The sequence below is a fragment of the Trichosurus vulpecula genome, chromosome 6 (genome assembly GCF_011100635.1).
Source record: "Trichosurus vulpecula isolate mTriVul1 chromosome 6, mTriVul1.pri, whole genome shotgun sequence".
Classification (NCBI taxonomy): domain Eukaryota; kingdom Metazoa; phylum Chordata; class Mammalia; order Diprotodontia; family Phalangeridae; genus Trichosurus; species Trichosurus vulpecula.
The window spans coordinates 48,003,412-48,023,170 of NC_050578.1; the positions used below are offsets into that span (position 1 = coordinate 48,003,412).

Consider the following 19,759-nt stretch of genomic DNA (forward strand, 5'->3'; position numbering starts at 1 on the left):
AGAGACTATGGTTTATCATCTGTGATGTTTCGTGAAAAGAAATGAGTATTTCCTTTTGGGCACATGCCATCTCCAGTCTGAGCAGGACCCAGCCAGGGACACGGCATTGATGACAATTCTTTCCCGATGGAAATCACTTCAGTGCTGATCTTCTGAAGCTACAATCCAATGATCCTCTCAGCAGACAAACTCATCCATTTCTTATTTGTTAAATGGATATAATAATACCTGTACTGCCTCTTTCAAAGGGCTGTGAAGAGGATAAAATCAGATAAGGGATCTGAAAAAACATTTAGGAAGAGCACTAATGACAAATATGAAACATCATTAAGCACTTGGGGCTTAGTAAACTTTGTAGCAGCAAGAGGAATTGATTGTTTCAATGGATAATGTCAACAATGTTTACTTGTACTTAAAAAAATAACCTCAGTTAGGTGGCAGAGTGCCAGGCCTGGAGTCAGGAAGACTCATCTTCATGAGTTTAAACCTGGCCTCAGATACTAGCTATGCGACCCTGGGCAAGCCACTTGACCCTGTTTGCCTCTACTTCCTCATTTGCAAAATGAGCTGGAGAAGGCCACGGCAAACCACTCTTTGCCAAGAAAACCCCAAATGGGGTCATGAAGAGTTGGATACAACTGAGCATCCACAACAAGAAAAAAATAGAGACATATTTGATCTTCAATTTTGAATTGGCATCCAGTTTTATGAGAAGCAACATGAAGTAGTGGATAGAGAGCTGGCTTTGGAGCCAGGAAGACCAGGATTCAAGTCCTTCTTCTGAAATATGCTGGCTGTCTGACCATGGACAAGTTATGTTGCATCCGAGCACTCTAGATGACTCTTGAAGACTATATGTTGCAGAGAATTGCCAACTTGTATTAAGAGAGGGAGTTTCTTCATCTGAGAGGTTCCTTATTCCATTGAAATCATAGGTCCAGTCCCTAGTCCCCTATCCAGTTTTATAACAAATGTAAGTTACACTGTTGAAATTTGAGCTGAGCACTTTGCTCCCATAAAGGGGAACGATGCCAAGTTTGAATGGTGAAGTCAAATATCAGGGCACAGACTGCCACCACCCCATGCCATGTTTTTCATACTTCACTGAAACGAACAAAGCACTTTTAGGTCTTCCTTTAAATGAGAAAAGCAGTTTTGATTTACTTTATGGGCTTTTTGCAGTGAGAGTAATAAAAGCATCATCTAGCTGTGTGACCCCAGGCAAGTCACTTCTGTCTGGGTCTCACAGTTTCTTCCCCTATATAATGAGAAAGGTGGATTAGATGGTCTCTAAGGCATATGCCAACTCTGACATTCTGTGATTCCATGCCTTTGCAATTTTACTGGGGTCTGGATATGGCTGTTCAGAATCAGAATCATTATAATCATTCCAGTGTTGAGGAGGAAAAAAAGGTCTTTGTTTACCTGCCCGTTGAGGCAGCTGTTCTGGAAATATGCCTAACCCCAAATCTGACCAACAGGTGTCCATATGATTTGTTATATGTTTTAGGGTCCTAAAGGCTCAAAGGGAGAAATGGGGGATTCAGGTCAGCCAGGTGAAAAGGGAGGAATTGGACTTCCTGGATTACCGGTGAGTGTATATGTGCATAAAGGTTTGGGGAGTAGTGTGTATGTGTGTGTGTGTGCATTCATGTGTGTGTTTGTGTGTATGTGTGTGTTTATGTATATGTGTGTTTGTGTGTATGTGTGTATGTGTGTGTGTGTGCACGTGCATGTGTGTGTGAGTGTGTGCTGACTTCCAGATCAGGAAATATCAAATCACTAAGAAAGATTATTTGTTAGCTTCAGAATCAGAGTGATGGGCGCCATGATTTTTCTGTTGGAAGGATGGGAGTGTTGATTTATTTCCGCAGCTCTGAATACCAGATCATATTGGCAAACATCTGTAATGATAATAATGCTCCAAACCAGGGTGGCTGTGGGTGGGAAGGGTAACTCTGTAGAAACCTTTGGACAGGCAGAGCTCACCAGAATGTTGGGGGTTGCCTGTCTATCAATTCCAAGTTCACTTCCCTTCCGAGCAGAGTTCAAACTATAAGCTTGCAGAGTACCTTGCCATACATTCTCTCACTTGATCCTCTCAATAACTTCCTGAGATAGGTGCTATTATGATCCCCGTTTTACAGATGAGAAAACTGAAATTCATAAAGTTCACAACAAACTTTCATGGCGAGTGTCTCAGGTGGAATTTGAAACCGAGTCCTCTGGACTCCAAGACTAGCACTGTGCCATGCTGACTTTCTGTAGGAATATGACTAACTGATCAGAGAATACAACCTCCCATTTTTTCTAAATCATGTTCATTGGAGGAAATAATGAAAAACCCTGCTTCGCCACATTCCTGTTAATTTGTCCTCCTGGAAACTCAGCAAATAGATGTCAGGAAGTCAACTAGAAGCATAAAAAGAATCAGTTTTTTTTAGAATAACTAATAATGGAGTGGGAGCAGAGAGAGCACTTTGGTACCCTGTTTGTGGGTGTGTTAAAACAAACAAACCCTCCCTGAGAATTTGTATGTACTTATTTATAGGAAAAGTAGATGTATAGTTGAAGTTTATGGGAGACTTCTCTCCTATTTCCCCTGTGAAATGCTTGTCAAGTTAGCACTGGTAATTTGGGTAAAATCCTTTACATCAGGGGATGAATGGAGTTTAGATTTTATGTGCAATTAATAATGGAGTGACTGCCACTGATAAGATTTTATAGAGGTTTTTATTTTAGTCAAAAAAAAACTATTAAGTACCTAATATAGACCAGGCATAGTGCAAAGAACTGGGGATACAAAAAGAGGCAAAAGACAGTCCCTGTCCTTAAGGAGCTTACAATCTAAATAAACAAATATATACAAACAAGCTATTCACAAGATAAATAGAAAATAATTAAGGGGGAAGGCATTAGAATTAAGAGAGGATGGGGCAGCTAGGAGGCGCAGTGAGTAGAGCACCGGCCCTGGAGTCAGGAGGACCTGAGTTCAAATTCAGCCTCAGACACTTGACCTACTTACTAGCTGTGTGACTTTGGGCAAGTCACTTAACCCCCAATTGCCCTGCCTTCCTCCCCTGTGGAAAAAAAAAAGAATTAAGAGAGGTTGTGAAAGACTTCCTGGAGAAGATGGGAGTTTAGCCGAGACTCGAAGGAAACCAGGGAAACTAGTTGGTGGAGATGAGGAGGGATAACATCGCAGGTGTGAGAGACTGCTGGAGAAAATATCCTGAGCCAAGAGATGAGGGTCCTGTTCAAGGAACAAACAGCAAGGAGGCCATTGTCACTGGATTGGAGTATGGGATATGGAATAAGTTTTAAGAGGACCCACCAGCAGGCTTTTGCAATTGTCCAAGAGTGAGTTAAGGAGGTCCTGCACCACAGTGGTGGCAGTATCAGAGGAGAGAAGGAAGTGTATTTGAGAGATGTTGCAAAGGTGATTGCAAGGTCTTGGCAACAGATTGGATATGGGGGAGGCGAGTGAGAGACAGGAGTGGAGTAGGACATCTAGTTTGTGAGTCTGAGGGACTGGGAGGATGGTCTTGCCCTTGACAGTATTAAGGAGGTTAAGAGAGGGGAGGAGAGTTTAGGGGGAAAGATCATGAGTTTAGTTTTGAATATATTTAGTTTAAGATGTCTATTGGACATACATCCAGTTTGAGATGTCTGAAAGGCAGCTGGAGACGCAAGAATGGAGGTCAGCAGAGAGACAGAGGCTGCATAAATAGATTTAAGAGTCATCAGCGTAGAGAGGACAATTAAATGGGCAGAAAGTGAAGAGGGACCAAGAGAAACCCTAAGGGACACCTATGGTTGGACAGTATGGTCTGGAAGAGGATCTAACAAAGGAGATTTCTAATCAAGTTTCTAGATCAACGAAAGCTGCTTGAGGAAAGGGATTATTGTGGTGTTTATCTTTGTGTCCACAGCACCTAGCATACAGTACCTGGCACATAGTCCTGTAAGAGAGTGTTAAATTATGAAGATCAGCTTCTAACCAAAAAGAAAAAAAAGCATAGCATAGTCTGCAAATATATTTAAATTAGTTAGAAAATCTAGGAGTAGAGGTGTTCCTTTGCAATATAGAGAAATATTAAAGTAAATTTTAAGTAAAACACAAAAATCAAAAGTCTCTACTGTATTTTTGGATTGATATGCCCAAAAGAACTTGGAGGTTTCAACAAGCTTTTTAAACATAGCGAGGAGACAATACTATTTGTGTGTTGAACGTACGTAATTTTGCAATCCTTCTGAAAATAAGCAACACATTTCTGTAGCATGTTATAATAGCAATTGCTAGTAGCCCAAGTGGGCCCAGTTACATGGGGGTAATGAACACTAAAGTGAATTTTTTCATGTTCTTTGTAGGGTGCCAATGGCATGAAAGGAGAAAAAGGAGATTCTGGTTTACCAGGACCCCAGGGACCCTCTGTAAGTTCTTTGTGGTTATATTCCTGTGGTTGTCCATAAAACATTGGAAAACAGGTCTTACATTTACTGAGCCCAGACCTGCACCAGATGGTTTAACAACTGTAGGAACTGCTAATGTCTTGGTGTGTCAAACTGTAAAGGAAATTTCTGTCAGCCTTGTACAATGGGTGTCTCAGGAGAACAGGTTGGAAGTAATTTTTCAGAGGGCTGTCTAACTCCAAGGAAAAAAATCAATGGCTTTCCATCACTGTTTGTGGGTAGAATTTTGAAGGCAGAACATACTTTCAGTTGTCTCCAGAGCCATGTTTTTGCTCATTGTAATATTTGGAAATATGGTAGTAGCTGTAGCATTTACGGTACTTAATAATTGGTTGCTTCCTTTTTTGGACCAATTGGTATTTGGTGGAAGGAATCTAAAACATAGAGAATTTAATGCATCACTTTCCTTGGAAGGCCCTTCTCCCTATTCTAATAATGAGAGCAGCAAACTAGAGGGATTCAATCTAACTTATCTGAAGGAAATAAACACATTTTATTTTTAATATGTAGATCATCGGCCCACCAGGCCCACCAGGCCCCCATGGTCCACCAGGTCCAATGGTAAGTCTTCTTTTTCTTTAGCAACTAATGTTTTATTTATGAGCCTATAACTAGAGAGAGCCTGAACACAGCTGGGCTCATCTTGTTGACCAGAGAAAATTGCTAGCCATGTTTGTTTTATTCACCAAGAACCACGTAGAAAGAAACTAAACTGGTGCTTTGAACTACAAAGACTTAGAACAGTATCTTTTCCTCACACAAAGGTATGACTTAGTTACTAACTTTGAAGGACATATGGAATCCTTGTGAAAAGATAACAGGTAGGTTCAGGGGTCTACTGGAACTAGCTCCTACTGCTTTGACAAGAGCTGGTCATTAAAGTTTCAGTGTGAGAATTTATATCTCAGAAATCACCAAAGGCTATACATTAGTTCTTGATATGTTGTTTAATTGATTGTCTAAAGAAGAAATAATAATGCAGAATACACTTAAAAGTGCATCCTGGGTAAATTGTTCTTTTCTAGAGATCCAGTTTTTAAACAGTTTAGAAGCACACCCTTGAGGGTAGCTTCTACTCATCTTCAACAAATAAAATTCTGGCCAGCAGATAATATTTCTGAAAGGTTTTGATTTATATAACATAATTGTTTTCTATTGCAAATAAACTTCGTATACACTTGGGGTTTTTTTAACAGTTTTCAGCAAGGCAGGCAATGAAAAAAATCAAATCTATCTCCACCATTGTTCAACAGAGATCTCTTTCATACACACACACACACACGCACACACATATACAAACACATATGTATATGTGTATATAAATACAAACATGTGTTTATATGTTTAATGCATGTACTATGTCTATAAATATACTTGCATATAGCTATATCTCTATATCTGTCTACACACACACGCACACACACACGCACACACACACTACCCAGGGATGTGCTGGTAAATGTTTAACAACTGGGTCTCAGGGAGGATATACACACATTTGCATAAAAGTGCCACATATAATACATGTATGTATATACATAGACATGTATACATATGTGTATAATGAATGTGTTGTGTGTATATATAAATATAGATTATGTATATGTCTATATCCTATATTTCTATATCTATACATGTACACATACTCCCCAAGAGTCTACTGGTAAATGTTTAACAACTGGATCTCGGGAGGGGGGCAATATATGTGTATGGAGATATACACATATATTATAATGTATATGTATATGCATCCATCTGTACGTTATTATATGATAAACTGTGGTCCCTCTTCCTTTCTACTGTGTTCCAGTGCTTAGCTCAGTGCCTGGCACATAGTAGAAGCTTAATAAATGTTTGACTAAATAAAGAGAAGGCTGGTAAAATGGTTGAAAAGACCTGAGTCCCAAGCTGTAGCACCAGCCACAATCCCACCGTCTCATAAATGACCACTTCCATTCTGCAGTGGGTGGCACCTCCATATACTTTCTCAGGGCACTACAGTTACTAGCCCATTAAGCCTAGTGATTATGATGTTGGCACTCCAACACTCCCTCCCAAAGCTTTAGAAAAAAGGAAGTGAGATGACATTGTATCCGTTTCATCTATTCTTAGTAATGGCTCTTGGGAAGTACATTCTAGCCAAGTTAAAAGTGGAGACAACTTCTGATAAACCAACAAGCTGATTCCAGAAAAATGTTTATCAGTCATCTGTCTGAAGGGAGCATACTGCTGCAATTAAAAAAAAATGCCACACATAGTCATGCAATATTTCATTACGTGATAAATTCTTTCTTATTATTTTACATGAAACATATTTACCCCTTCCTATTTTCTAAATAGAGTCCTTTGAGATAATTATTAAAAACCAAAATAGGATTTAAAGGGCACAGTTCTGTTCAGATGTCTACTTAGTCTCTCTGGATTTCTTATCAACTTCCCCACAATGCATTATTTTGTAGCCTGATTCACTCACTTGCAAGATCTTTCTAGTAAGTGATTAGACTGATTGATACTGTGATATGTCATCACTGAGCCATTGAAGACATTTGCCTGCACTCACCCCTCTGCCTGAATTCTACTTTTTTTCCCAGTGGGGCAGAGAGTTGGACAATGATTAATAGTTCTCCCTGCAGGTTAAGAGATCTCTTAGTGAGTGCATGAAAGCCCGAGATTCTAGATTTCTTTCCACTTCTGACTTCCCAGTCTTTCTTTTTTACGTGCTCCTCACCATCCTGACGTGACCTTTTGCCTGCCCCAATACCCTTATTGACAAAATATCCCATAGTTTTTAGGTTTTGGACAGTTGTTCCTACGAATTCCATTCTGTCAGAGGACACACACACAGACATGCTGGCCAAAAAGAGTCTTCATGCAGTTTAAAGCTTTAATAGTTTTAAGGTTTGTTTTTTTTTTAAGGCAACCGGGGGTAAGTGACTTTCCCAGGGTCACACGACTAGTAAGTGTCAAGTGTCTGAGACGAAATTTGAACTCAGGTCCTCCTGACTCCCAACCTTGTTCTCTATTCACTGTGCTACCTAACTACCCCATAATTTTAAATTTTAATACCTTAAAATTGCACTAAGGTTTTTGGGACAACCTGTATAATGATCTCAAGAGAAAAACGTAAATCATACACCACAGTTCTTGGCACATAGAAAGTGTTTAATAAGTTGTTTTTCAGTCATTGTAACAGTTCACCAAAATTTTAATGAGCCCTTATTTAACTGTGAGACTTGTTTTCCCCTCCTTCATATTTTCCTGTTGCGTTTTTTTTAAATAAGGCAATTCCATCATGAACCTACCATACCCTCCTATGATAAGTTTTTATCCCAAACTAGTGTTGCCCTTGGCTCATGTCTCTTCACCTACAAAGGAGATCAAATACTGCCTGACATAGTTCCTAGACTCTTTTGACCTCCTCATTGTAGCGACTGCTTTACATTAGTTAAACTTCTGTGATAGATAATGACAAAGTCAATATCTTTACCCATTTCCCTTTTTTTCAGTGTAAGTAGCTTGTAAGAATAGGTCAGGTTTGAATAAGTCAGATTTCAGGTGTTGTAATATGCCTCATCCTTATTCTTCTCGTTTGTTGTTGATTCTGACGTTTGCTCTCCCTGCACACTGACAGCTGATTCAGAAATTATTTTCATCTAAGGAACCAGTTAACCTGTCAGTTTAGGTACAATCAATTTCATTTTTGATATAATTTGGTGCTTTTTGTATGTCCCCACTTTAAGAAAGTGTTAATAATATGCAATAGTGAAGCTTGGGGCTTTTTTATTTCGTAATTTTGAACAATATTTTCTATCAGAGTTTTCACTCTCTTGACCTTTGCATTGAAGTCACCAAGTACTAAAGGTTATACTAATTCACTTTGAAGATCTTGTCAGGTTCTTCACAGGATTCCTCTACTACTTCACCCACTACAACCAGTTTTGAAGCATAAATTTCAATTATTGTCAGGGTAGTCTGTTTATATTCTTCATGAGTCTTTCAGGGTGAGATGACCCAGGAATGATCTTTCTTATTGCCTTTGGATATAGTTGTGTGACATCCAAGCAAGCCAGGTTATACACTGAGTGTTTTTAGCAGATAAATAAAAAGGGGACGATGAAAAGAAGGAAAATGAAACAGATATGCCAGTATTTCTACACCATCCTGGTCTTGCTATCAAAAGCAAAGGAACCGCTAAAACTCAATTTAGCAATCACCCCATTACGCCTCAGTAATCAACGTACTATTTGAAAAGGGAGAAACGGTGGCTAAGGAAAAAAAGTTAGGAAACATGACTCAGCCAGATAATGCACACACAGAAGAAAGATATACTGGAGCTTATATAATTTTGAAACTATTAATGGATTGATTACTCAAAGAAGGAAAGACACCAAACAATTGTAAAAAATCTCAAATGGTATTATTATTTCTCCAAAAAGTGATCAAGAACACATCAGTAACTAACTAACCTATATGACCACTTTTCCATCTTTATAAAATCTTTGCATTATTTTACTGTGAAAAATTATGAATATGAGAATTCAGAAAAAATAGTGAAGGACATAAAATTGGTGCAGAGTAAATATGCAGAACCAGGAAATCTATATGCAATGTAAACAGAAGAGAATCTAAAATAGAATTGAATATTTATAATGTCCCAGTGAAGAATTAGAAAATATACCTTGAAGAAGAAATATCCATGAAGAACACATGAGAAGAGAATAGGCAGGCTTTCGTAGATGATTTTATCTATATCTTTATAATATACATATCTTTTTAATTATACAATTGACTGAGAGGTGTAGATCCTACTGTGTTTATTCTATTGGGTACAGAAAGAAATTTGATTCAATAGAGCAAATTGCCTTAATGACTCTGTTCCAACCATGTATCTACCATGAATGTCTTAGGACCATATAAGAGTCCTAGAATCTCAAGCCTCTAATCATCAAAAAGTGCTCCTCTGAAGTCCAAATGGAGGATGGATTCATTGTAGATGGTGAGGTCTTCCACATGTTGTTAGCTTGTCATCAAGCCTCAGAATATCATAGGACCTGTTCAGTGAGAAACATAATCAATCGAAAGAGAATGACATCATGCTAATGATCTATGAAAAAATGGAATGGAAAATATCCATTGTTTTATATATATATATATATATATATATATATATATATATATATATATATATATATATACACACACACACACACACACACATACATATATATACATATACATATATATGTATATATGTATGTGTGTGTGTATGTGTGTGTGTGTGTGTGTGTATATATATATATATATGTCTTGGATAGGCTCTGAAGATGGATGGGAAGCAGAGCCTTCAAAAGAAAAGTAACTGGGCTACATTGTATTTGGGAGGTTGTGCAGTATTTCCAATGATTTCAAGACATTCATACACTCAATTTTTTTAAACACCCATTAGTTTTCTCTTGGTAGTAGTATATAATCACAGAACATGGAAAACCACAATTCTCCAAAGTCAAGATTGCCGGCAGCCCAAAGGACAATGGAGTAGGCATCATATTACCCGTGATGACTTGCCTCCAAAAAGTGATATTGAAGAAATGAATGACTAGAAAATTAGGTTGTCTAAGCACATAGTTACAGTGAGAGACAACTCATAGACAACCCAAGTGCTATCCTGATGGTCACAAAATGAGACCTTTCCATCTGACTTGCTGTTCAAATCTTCCACCTTTAGAATGTGAGCCTTTGAGAGCAGGGAGTGTCTTACTTTTCTATTTCTATCTCTAGCAAGTAGCACAATAGTTTGTATATAATAATTTCTTAATAAGTGCTTTATTCAGGGTAGCTAGGTGGCACAGTGAGTAGAGCACTGGCCCTGGAGTCAGGAGGACCTGCGTTCAAATCTGGCTTCAGGCACTTGACATACTTACTAGCTTTGTGACCTTGGGCAAGTCACTTAACCCCAATCGCTCTGCCTTCCCCCCTCCCAAAAAAAGATTAAAAAATAAATGCTTTATTCATTCATTCTTTGAAAGGAAGGCTGCTCCAGTGCTGGGTATAATTGTTATAGATTTATGGGAGAACACGAACAAGAATCAAATGGGTCAAGTAGGGGTGAATGACTCCAAATCTACATTGTTATATAAAGTATCCGTATCAATGAGCTCCTGATTTCACTGAAATATTGAAGTATGTGTAAGGCACAGTGTTGGGCACCGTGGGGGGATTGATATGACAACTAACTAGTCACTATCCTCAAGGAACTTACATTTGGATGTTAGGGCCATTAAACAGATGTACAGAAATAACTCTTAGACAATTCTTTCTCAAATTCTCCCTATTCCTCCCTGTACCCAGACACATTTTCCCCACTGACAAGTGATTTTCTTAATGGAAATCTTATCGTGATGGAATTTCAAGATCTGATAGAGATGTCAAAAAGTTATTTTGAATTTTATATATACAATATATATATGATTATATGCTTGAGGATAAGATATTAATGTACTCCATACATGTATGTTTTGAATAATACATGTTATATGATGTAACATTAATAACATGTTGTTAGTAATGTGTGAGTAGGATTTAGTAGTAATATTTAAGCAGTATGTATGATCTTATATGTTAGGGGAATAAATAGGTATGTGGTATGTACATTAATGTCTTGTAAAATGACACAAGCCATCACATATGCCTCGATGAAAAGCATAGATTAGCTGAATAGGAACAAATGGACATGCAGTAGCAACCAGTAGCCAGCCAGAGAGAATTAGATCCAACCACAATTCATGGGCCTGCTCTGAAGGATCCAAAGCCTTGAGAGGGAGGGATGGTGATCTCTAATGAGGAGGGGGTGAAGGTGTGATTAAAGATGAGGATAAGCTAGCAGATAAAGGATTTAGATTTAAGAATCATTGACTGCAATGTTTATGTAATTCAACAATTAATGTCAAATGACACAAAAGGTGTCAAATCTAAACCAACCCTCTTTCCCTAACTATATCCCTAAACAAGCACATTGTTGCTCTTATATTTGTTTTATGTAAGTTAAGTATAATGTATTATATGTTATATTTTTGTATTATCTATTATCTATTTTATACATTATATATATTTTCAGATTGTATATTATATGTATATTCAATAATTTGTTTTTGATTACAAATGACCAATAGTGGTCTAGTTCTTAATCAGAAATTTCTTCTCTACTTCCAGGGACCCCATGGACTTCCTGGGCCAAAGGTAATCAAACAACCTCCTGGCTCCTTTCTATTAAATTTCTTTGTTAATCATTGTGAAGCATGACCCCAAGCATGTTTGTCTCTGTCTCATTCATTTGTCAAATACCGGTGGTATTCTTTAAGCCTTTAAGCATCCAGATGTTTAAATCTTATGATGCTGAATGACTCACAGCAAATTTAAATGATATCACCCAGAGATGGATTTCTTCTTTTTGCATTTCTTCCAAGCACAACTCACATTTATGGTATTGAGATAATAAAAATCAACCCATCATACAGGGAGCTGATGAAAGTTTCAGACTCTCCCAGGTGTTGCTTTGTAACTATGCTATCTTTAGAACCAATTTAGCTTACATTTTAAAAATCGCTGAGTGTTATTAATATGTGCTTCCTGAAGTTTATATAAGCTCATGGATCTAGAGCTAAGAAGAGTGTCAGGACCATCTAGTCCAACCTCTTTTACGGATTTTACAGATACTGAGGCCCCAAGAGTTTAAGTAACTAGTCCAAGACCACATAAATAATGACAGAGAGGGGATTTGAATCTAGATTCTCTGTCTCTAAATCTAACATTTATTTCATCACGCTATGAATATGATATTGCCATACTTCTAAATTTCCATTTAATTTTTAGTGTCTGCCATTTTCAAATTTCAACTACCCTGCAGGGCATTTATGAGATTACACGTATGTTTTATATTCATGGAGATGGAGAGTGTTACCAGACACAGTCCCCTAGAAACCCTGCTTAGTAGTAACGTCTCCTTCTGCTTTGCAGAAGAGATAACCTCATCTTGCCCTTTGTCTTTGTTAAGAAGAAACATTAGAACTTTAGCGGTGAAAGGCAGTGTAAAGGTGATTAATTCCAGTGCCCTCAGGAAGCATCACCTGCCTATGGAATACTGAGAGCTGAAAATGAACCTAATGAAAGAGACAGACCCACTTCTAAGAGTGGTGTGACTCTTTGCAAAGGCAAAGAATTCCACAGATGTCTCAAAGTCTAGAAAAAAAGTAGGCAGAAGAGGAGTAAAAGAGTAACCACTGGAGAGAGAGAGAGAGAGAGAGAGAGACAGAGAGACAGAGAGAGAGAGAGAGACAGAGACAGAGACAGAGACAGAGACAGAGACAGAGAGACAGAGAGAGACAGAGACAGAGAGACAGAGACAGAGAGACAGACAGAGAAAGAGAGAGAGACAGAGAGAGAAGAGAGACAAAGAGACAGAGAAACAGAGAGAGAGGAGAGAGAGAAAGAAGAAAGAAAGGAGACAGAGAGAAAGAAAGAAAAGAGAGAAAGGAGAGAGAGAGGAGAGAGACAGAGAAAGAGAAAGAAAGAAGAGAGAGAGAAAGGAGAGAGACAGAGAGAGAAGAGACAGAAACAGAGACAGAGACAGTGAGACTGAGAGACAAAAACAGAGAAACAGAGAGAGGAGAGAGGAGAGAGGAGAGAGGAGAGAGAGAAGAGAGAAAGGAGAGAGGAGAGAGACAGAGACAGACAGAGAGAAAGAAAAAAGAGAGAGAGAGAAATCCACCCAACCCAAGTGTTGGCAAAATTTCTGCATTGTTTGTATTGTGTCAAAAAAAAAATCCTTGTACCAACCTTGCCTCCAAGACTGCCTCTTTAGAGAATGGGAGCCTACTTCCCTGGAAGCCTGGTGTTTCCTTTGAGGACATCCAGACTGTACTGAAGAAAAGTAGATTTGGGAAACTTCTTTCCCTCTCTGAATTAGAGAAATGGTAATGATGTTTATATTCAACAACTCGAGAAATATTTATTCCTGTCCTGTGTACGAAGTACTGTGCTAGACACCAAGGGAGATTAAAAAAAAAACAGATAAAGCATGTCTTGCCCTCAATAAGCTTACAATCTAATTGGGGAGACAACATGCACACACACACACACACACACACACACACATGCCCTATAATACATAGTGTGTATGTGTGTGTATGCATAGAATAGGAAGGAAAGAAACAGGAATTTATGAAGTCCCACTATGTACCAGGAACTTCACAAATATTATCTCCTTTGATATTCAAAAAGAATCCTAAGAGGTAGATGCTATTACAATCCCCATTTTGTTGTAGTTCGGTCATTTTTCAGCCATATCCAACTCTTTATTACTCCATTCAAGGTTTTCTTGGCAAAGAAACTAGAGTGGTTTACCATTTCCTTCTCCAGCTCATTTGACAGATGAGGAAACTGAAGCAAACAGGGTTAAGTGACTTGCCCAGGGTCACACAGCTAGGAAAAATCTGAGGCCAGATTTGAACTCAGATCTTCTGAGTCTGTCCACTAAGCCACCTAGCTGGATAATTTTACAGTTTAAGAACCTAAGTCAGATAGAGGTTAAGTGACTTGTCCACAGTTACACAGCTAACAAGTGTCTGAAGCTGGATTTGAACTCAGGTCTCCTTGACTCTGGGCCCAACACTCTATTTACTATTTCATCTAGTTCCCTCAGGTACAAATATATGTAACTTACACTGGTATACTATATATATATATATGTATATATGTATATATGTGTATATATATATGTGTATATGTATATATATATATATATATATATATATATATATATATATATATATATATATATATATATATATATATATATATGTGAAAAGTTTCAAAAGTGCCATGGAAGCTCCAGGGAAGGAGACATGATTTATAGGTGGAGGGAACTAAAAAGCCTTAGTGGACAAGGAAACATGAATCACGTCTTGAAAGATGGGAAGGATTTCTGCAGGGGGATTGGGAGCAAGGGAAGAAAGCTAAGGAGGACATTCCAGGTATAGCCCGTACTTAGGGTTTGGTGTGTATTAAAGTTTGGCCAGAGTACAGAGTATGAGAAAGAGTGCGTGCGAGATAAGGAGAGAGGAAAAATGTAAGATGATGTGGAGAGAGTGATGTCACTTTACAAGGAGCCTTGGACTTAATTCAGCAGCCAATAGGGTTTTGAGCAGAGGAATGATATTTCTTGTACATGAGGAAAATCTGAAAGGGATTTGAAGGATAGATAAGGGGCTGGAGACAGGGAGACGGGGTTAAAGAAGAGAATAAGGGAAGAAAATAAGCATCTATTAAGCACCTACTATGTGCCTGGCATTGTGCTAAGCCCTTTATAAATAATGTCTCATTGATCCTCACAACAACCCTGTGAGTTAAGTACTACTATTATCCCCATTTACAGTTAAGGAGCCTGAAGGGGAGGTTAAGTGACTTGCCCAGGGTCACGCAGCTAATTCAGTCTGAGCCTGAATTTTAATTCGGGTCTGCCTGTCCCCAGGCCCAATTCTCTATCCACTGTGACACCTAGGTGGCTCACTATTTGCCCTTCTATGGGAGGTAGGTGATTAGAGGTTGGACTAGGGCACTGCATACGGAAACAATGTGTATGAGGCATTGTTCATGGAGTGACAGGACCCAACAGCTGACTGCATGTAAGGTGGGAGAAAGGTATTAAAGTCTTAAATTTTGAGCATAGTGATTGAATGAATAGCATACAGCAGGGTTGTCCAAAATACTGCCTGCAGTGCGATTTTATGCAGCCCACCTGTGGGTTTTAATTTTCACGAGTGAAAAAATAAAATAATAATTTGCATGGAATGCATAGGTTTTTTAATTTCATCACTAATAAGTAATCTCATTGATTTTAATTTTCTTTGGTGTTTTTAAGCAGTATTACGGATGGAACGTATTGCACGGAATTTCCGAACAATCTGTGGGATGCGTTCCGTCTGTACGATGCAGGCTAGTCAGTATGCACCTACCTTTATACTGTTGTGTTGTCGCTTTCTTGTTTTGTGCTTGCTTTCGTGCTTCCTCGTATTGATGACACGCGTTCCCCCACTTTCTATTAATGTTCTGTATTTTTTATTCTGGGCGTAGCCCTTGAATAATTATTTTATTTTAATGCAGCCCTAAGATTGGACAGCCCTAAGGTTGGACAGCCCTCGTATGCAGAAACAGACTATTTCCCTTTTCTTGGGGATGTGCTGAGCCCAGAGAAAATATCTCATAAGCCAGATGGTGTCTTGGCAACACAGAGAGTCAGATGACCTGCATTCTAGCTGTAGGACTTTGGGTATAACACTTCTAGCCTTCAGTGTCTCTGACTATAAAAAGTTTTTTAAAATTATCATCTGAAATTATATTATTCAAAAAGTTATCAGTTAAGGTCCCTTCCCTCTTTAAAATTCCATTTATTAATCCATGGCTAATCTCAAGTGGATTCTATTTGCATTATTCAGACTTGCTGTTCCTCTGAAACTAGGCATTTTCATAGTGAAATCTTCCCACTTAATTCTCGACTTTTATGAGTCAAAACTTCTTACTGAGTAATATCACATGAAGAAAGATTACCTTGTCATTATGAGCTCAATACCATATTTGATAATCTATACATATACAAGGCTATGGACCTCAAATTGAAATTAGATAATCAATCTGACGACTTGAGCTTTTTTAGATTCTCATTAATTGCTATTTTGCAGAGTTCACTGAATGTAGGCATTCCACCTTGTTGGACACAAGAGAAATTAAACGAGTGAGGGCCGGGGGACCAGAATGTATGTTTCTTCTCCCCTTGGACTGCTCCATCCCTTAACTAACTTATCCCCTCTTGGAGTGTAGCCACAAATTTTTCCATACAGAGACAATATGGTAGGTTTAATTCTGAAATATTACCTTCCCGGTTCTTTGAGGTTGTTCCTGGTATATTTAAAGTCTACACATGAAAGTCACAAAGACTTTGGGCCAGGGCTGCCTGTAGTTGACTCTTTAGTAGTGGAAAAATCTTATCTTTGTTTTCCAGTCTTATGGAGACGTTAGGTAATTCTGATCTCCCACCTCCCAATGTAAAAAGAAAAGCACCACAAATTAATATATTTGAAACATTTATCAATGTGGTACGGTGCTGGAGTCAGGAGACCTGAGTTCAAATCTAGCTTTGGACATTTACTAGCTGTCTGACTCTTGGCTAGTCGTAAGTTTCCTCAACGATAAAATGGGGATAATAATAGCTCTTATCTCCTCTGGTTATTGTGAGGATCAAACAAGATTATAATTGTAAGACACTTAGTACAGAGCAGGGCACGTAGGAAGCACTATATAAAAGTTAGCTATTATCAATATTTTATTATGATACAGATGATGTGATTATAAATGGATGAAAAGAGCAGATATTAAACGTCTGCTATGACACAAAGTGGGGAGGTATAGCTAGCACATTAAAAGGCAAAGGAAGGATCCAAAAAGATCTCTGAAAGATGGAGAAATCTTAGATTAAACCCAAGCAAGGCAAATGTTAAATCCTACAGTTGAATTGAAGGAATGAACTGTACTATGTCACGACATAGATATGACTAGAAAAAGAATTCCCATGCAAAAATATGGATTGTGTTTTTTATTTTTTATTTTTGTGTGTACGGGACAAGCCCAATATGACTAGAATATGGCAGCCAAAAAGAGGCAAATTTAAGTTGCATTGAGAAGTATGGTGCCCAGAACAATTCAGTTCTGGGTACCAACTCTAAGAAAGGACTGAATAAAATGGTGATATATTGCCTAAAGAAGAGGAGATTAGGTGGGGAGTGGCCAGTGAAGGCTGTTTTCAATCGTTAGTAGAACAGGTGGTATCCAGAGAGAAAAAAGGAGCAATGGGCAGGAGCTGAAAAGTGGAAGACTTAGTCTCAATAAAAGGGAAAAACTTGCCAACCATGAGAACAATCCCAAAGCAGAATGGGGACGCTGGGTGGCGCCGTAGTGCATAGAGCGCTGAGCCTGGAGTCAGGAAGAAAACTCATCTTCCTAAATTCAAATCTGGCCTCAGATTTTTCCTAGCTGTGTGACCCTGGGCAAGTCACTTAACCCTGTTTGCTTCAGTTTCCTCATCTGTAAAATGAGCTGGAGAAGGAAATGGCAAACCACTATAGTATCTTTGCCAAGAAAACCCTAAATGGAATCGAGGAGAGTTGGACACGACTGAAATGACTGAACAACAAACAGAGGAGGTAGTGGATTTCCCTTCACTAAAGATCCTGAGGCAGAATCCAAATGACCTCTTTTGGGAGCTGTCATAGAAGGAAATTCCTGAGTTGGATTAGATGACTTGAAATTCTGTGATTCTATGATAATTTTTTGTTGTACCAATGACTTATATGGGGTGTCCCAAAAGCCTTAGTGCAGTTACAAGTCATAAAGCTTTACCTATCATGTTAAATTCAATAATTAATTATTAATTCATTATTTTTCTTTTATTAAGTTATTTATTTTAAATATGAAATTAAAGCTATCACAGTAGACGCTTAGCTTTAAAGGTATTAAAGCTGCACTAAGACTTTTAGGACACATCTTGAGCTACCATTTATTCTCCCTTTAATCTAATATTAGACATATGAATGATAAAAAAAATTTCCAAAAACTTTATTTTTCCATATGGGATAGCAGAGACCGGATATAGGCATTCTGGGCATTTAGTCTCTACCATCCTGATTCAGCTGCATATATTGTTTGGTGAGGTCAGTGGATTTAGGCTTCCTAAATGGCATTATTTCAGAACATCAGGCATTGTATCCTCTTTGGGTGAAAACAAAATGCTTAAAGATTTAAAGTATCCATCCTCAAGACTCTCCTGCATATTACAGTTTGCCGTTCCAGCAGAATGGGCTTTTGTAACAAAAACTCCCCCAGCACCTTCCCCTTTGGTTTTTACCAGTGCATTTTGCCACATCTGTGTGATGCAAATATTTCATTTCCAGATGTGAGCAAAGAGGAGGGACATAATCCCACCCCTAAATTAATTCAGTCAGGAGGATTTTTTCCTTCTATGAAGATGATGTCAACAATTCCAGTTTTTTTATTCTATCATTCATTTCAATTAACTCATAGTAATCATCCTCCCTTCCCCCCCACAAAAACCCCATAAATAAATATTGAATTGATAATAGGTAATTCTAACTTGCCTCTGCTGCTACTTAAAACTGCAATTTGCAGCCATTTCTAAGACTGGCTCTTTCTTCTGTCCCAGCTTTAAACACCCATAATAGCAACCAAAATTGGCATTTACTTTTGCATTTAGGGTGAACCAGGGTTAAATGGTCTTAAAGGATTGAAGGGTGACCCAGGTCAAAAGGGTGACAGAGGACCCCTTGGTCTTCCAGTAAGTAAAGAAAACTATTCAATTTTTAGTGCAAATCTCAGACTTGTCTTTCTATTTTAACCAATAACTCTGGTTTACTCAGGAGCACTTGAATGTTGTCGATATTCCTGTTGTTGAAAGCACCATCTTTTGGAGCAGAGCTCAGTCCCATTCAGTTTTCCCCAGAATTTGCATTTTTTGTCACTTTTGCCACCTCATTCAGTCGCATCCATGTCAGCTCTCACCATAAACAAGTGAAAGTGTCCCCCCCTTCCCTCTTAAAGCCAACCCATTCACTGTTTCGCATGGTTATGCCAAAAACATTCCCATAATTCAGTGTAGATTTAAAGACTTCTGGAAGTTCTTTTTCTCCCCCAATGCCACACTTTGTAGCTCCCTAGCATTGGCCAGCATGCAGTTCATCATTGTTCCTGGTGTGAGGACAATGCTGTGTGATTCCCTACATTAATCCTATTGTGTTCTGAATGTTTCATGTTGTTTGTTTTGCACATACCATTCCAGAAGGTGGTGGTAGACCCTGAAGAGGGGAATTTTTAAATAAGTTTTCAAAACAATGAAAGTTAGACTCCTCCTTCTTCCCCATGCTTCATACCAATCTTCTCTCTCCAACTACCACAAGAGAAAAGGAACTAGATCTAAGTTTTAATCACATTTGATAAAAATGTAATTTTTGTAAGCAATTGTGAGCAACCTTCCAATTTAGGGTTATATGGCAAATAAAAAATCCAAATAATAACTGACCAAAAAGCCAATTATTAGTTGATTGAATTTTTTTAATCTTTTCTGGAAGGGCTACATGTTTAGACTATCTCCATGCCTGAAAAATTTCTGCCAGTATTCCCCAAACTTGTCAATATCCCAGGTGATGAAAGAGCATCCACTTGAATT

General features: G+C 38.3%; 1 protein-coding gene across 1 annotated transcript in view; it reads left to right on the plus strand.

The window, feature by feature from the left end:
- COL25A1 (collagen type XXV alpha 1 chain) overlaps window positions 1-19,759 on the plus strand; it is a 560,431-nt gene that overhangs the window by 511,872 nt on the left and 28,800 nt on the right. The window contains exons 27-30 of the mRNA XM_036764944.1: window positions 1,511-1,591; window positions 4,372-4,434; window positions 4,984-5,034; window positions 11,683-11,709. Coding sequence (XP_036620839.1) covers window positions 1,511-1,591; window positions 4,372-4,434; window positions 4,984-5,034; window positions 11,683-11,709 — 222 coding nt within the window. The remainder of the gene's footprint in view (window positions 1-1,510; window positions 1,592-4,371; window positions 4,435-4,983; window positions 5,035-11,682; window positions 11,710-19,759) is intronic.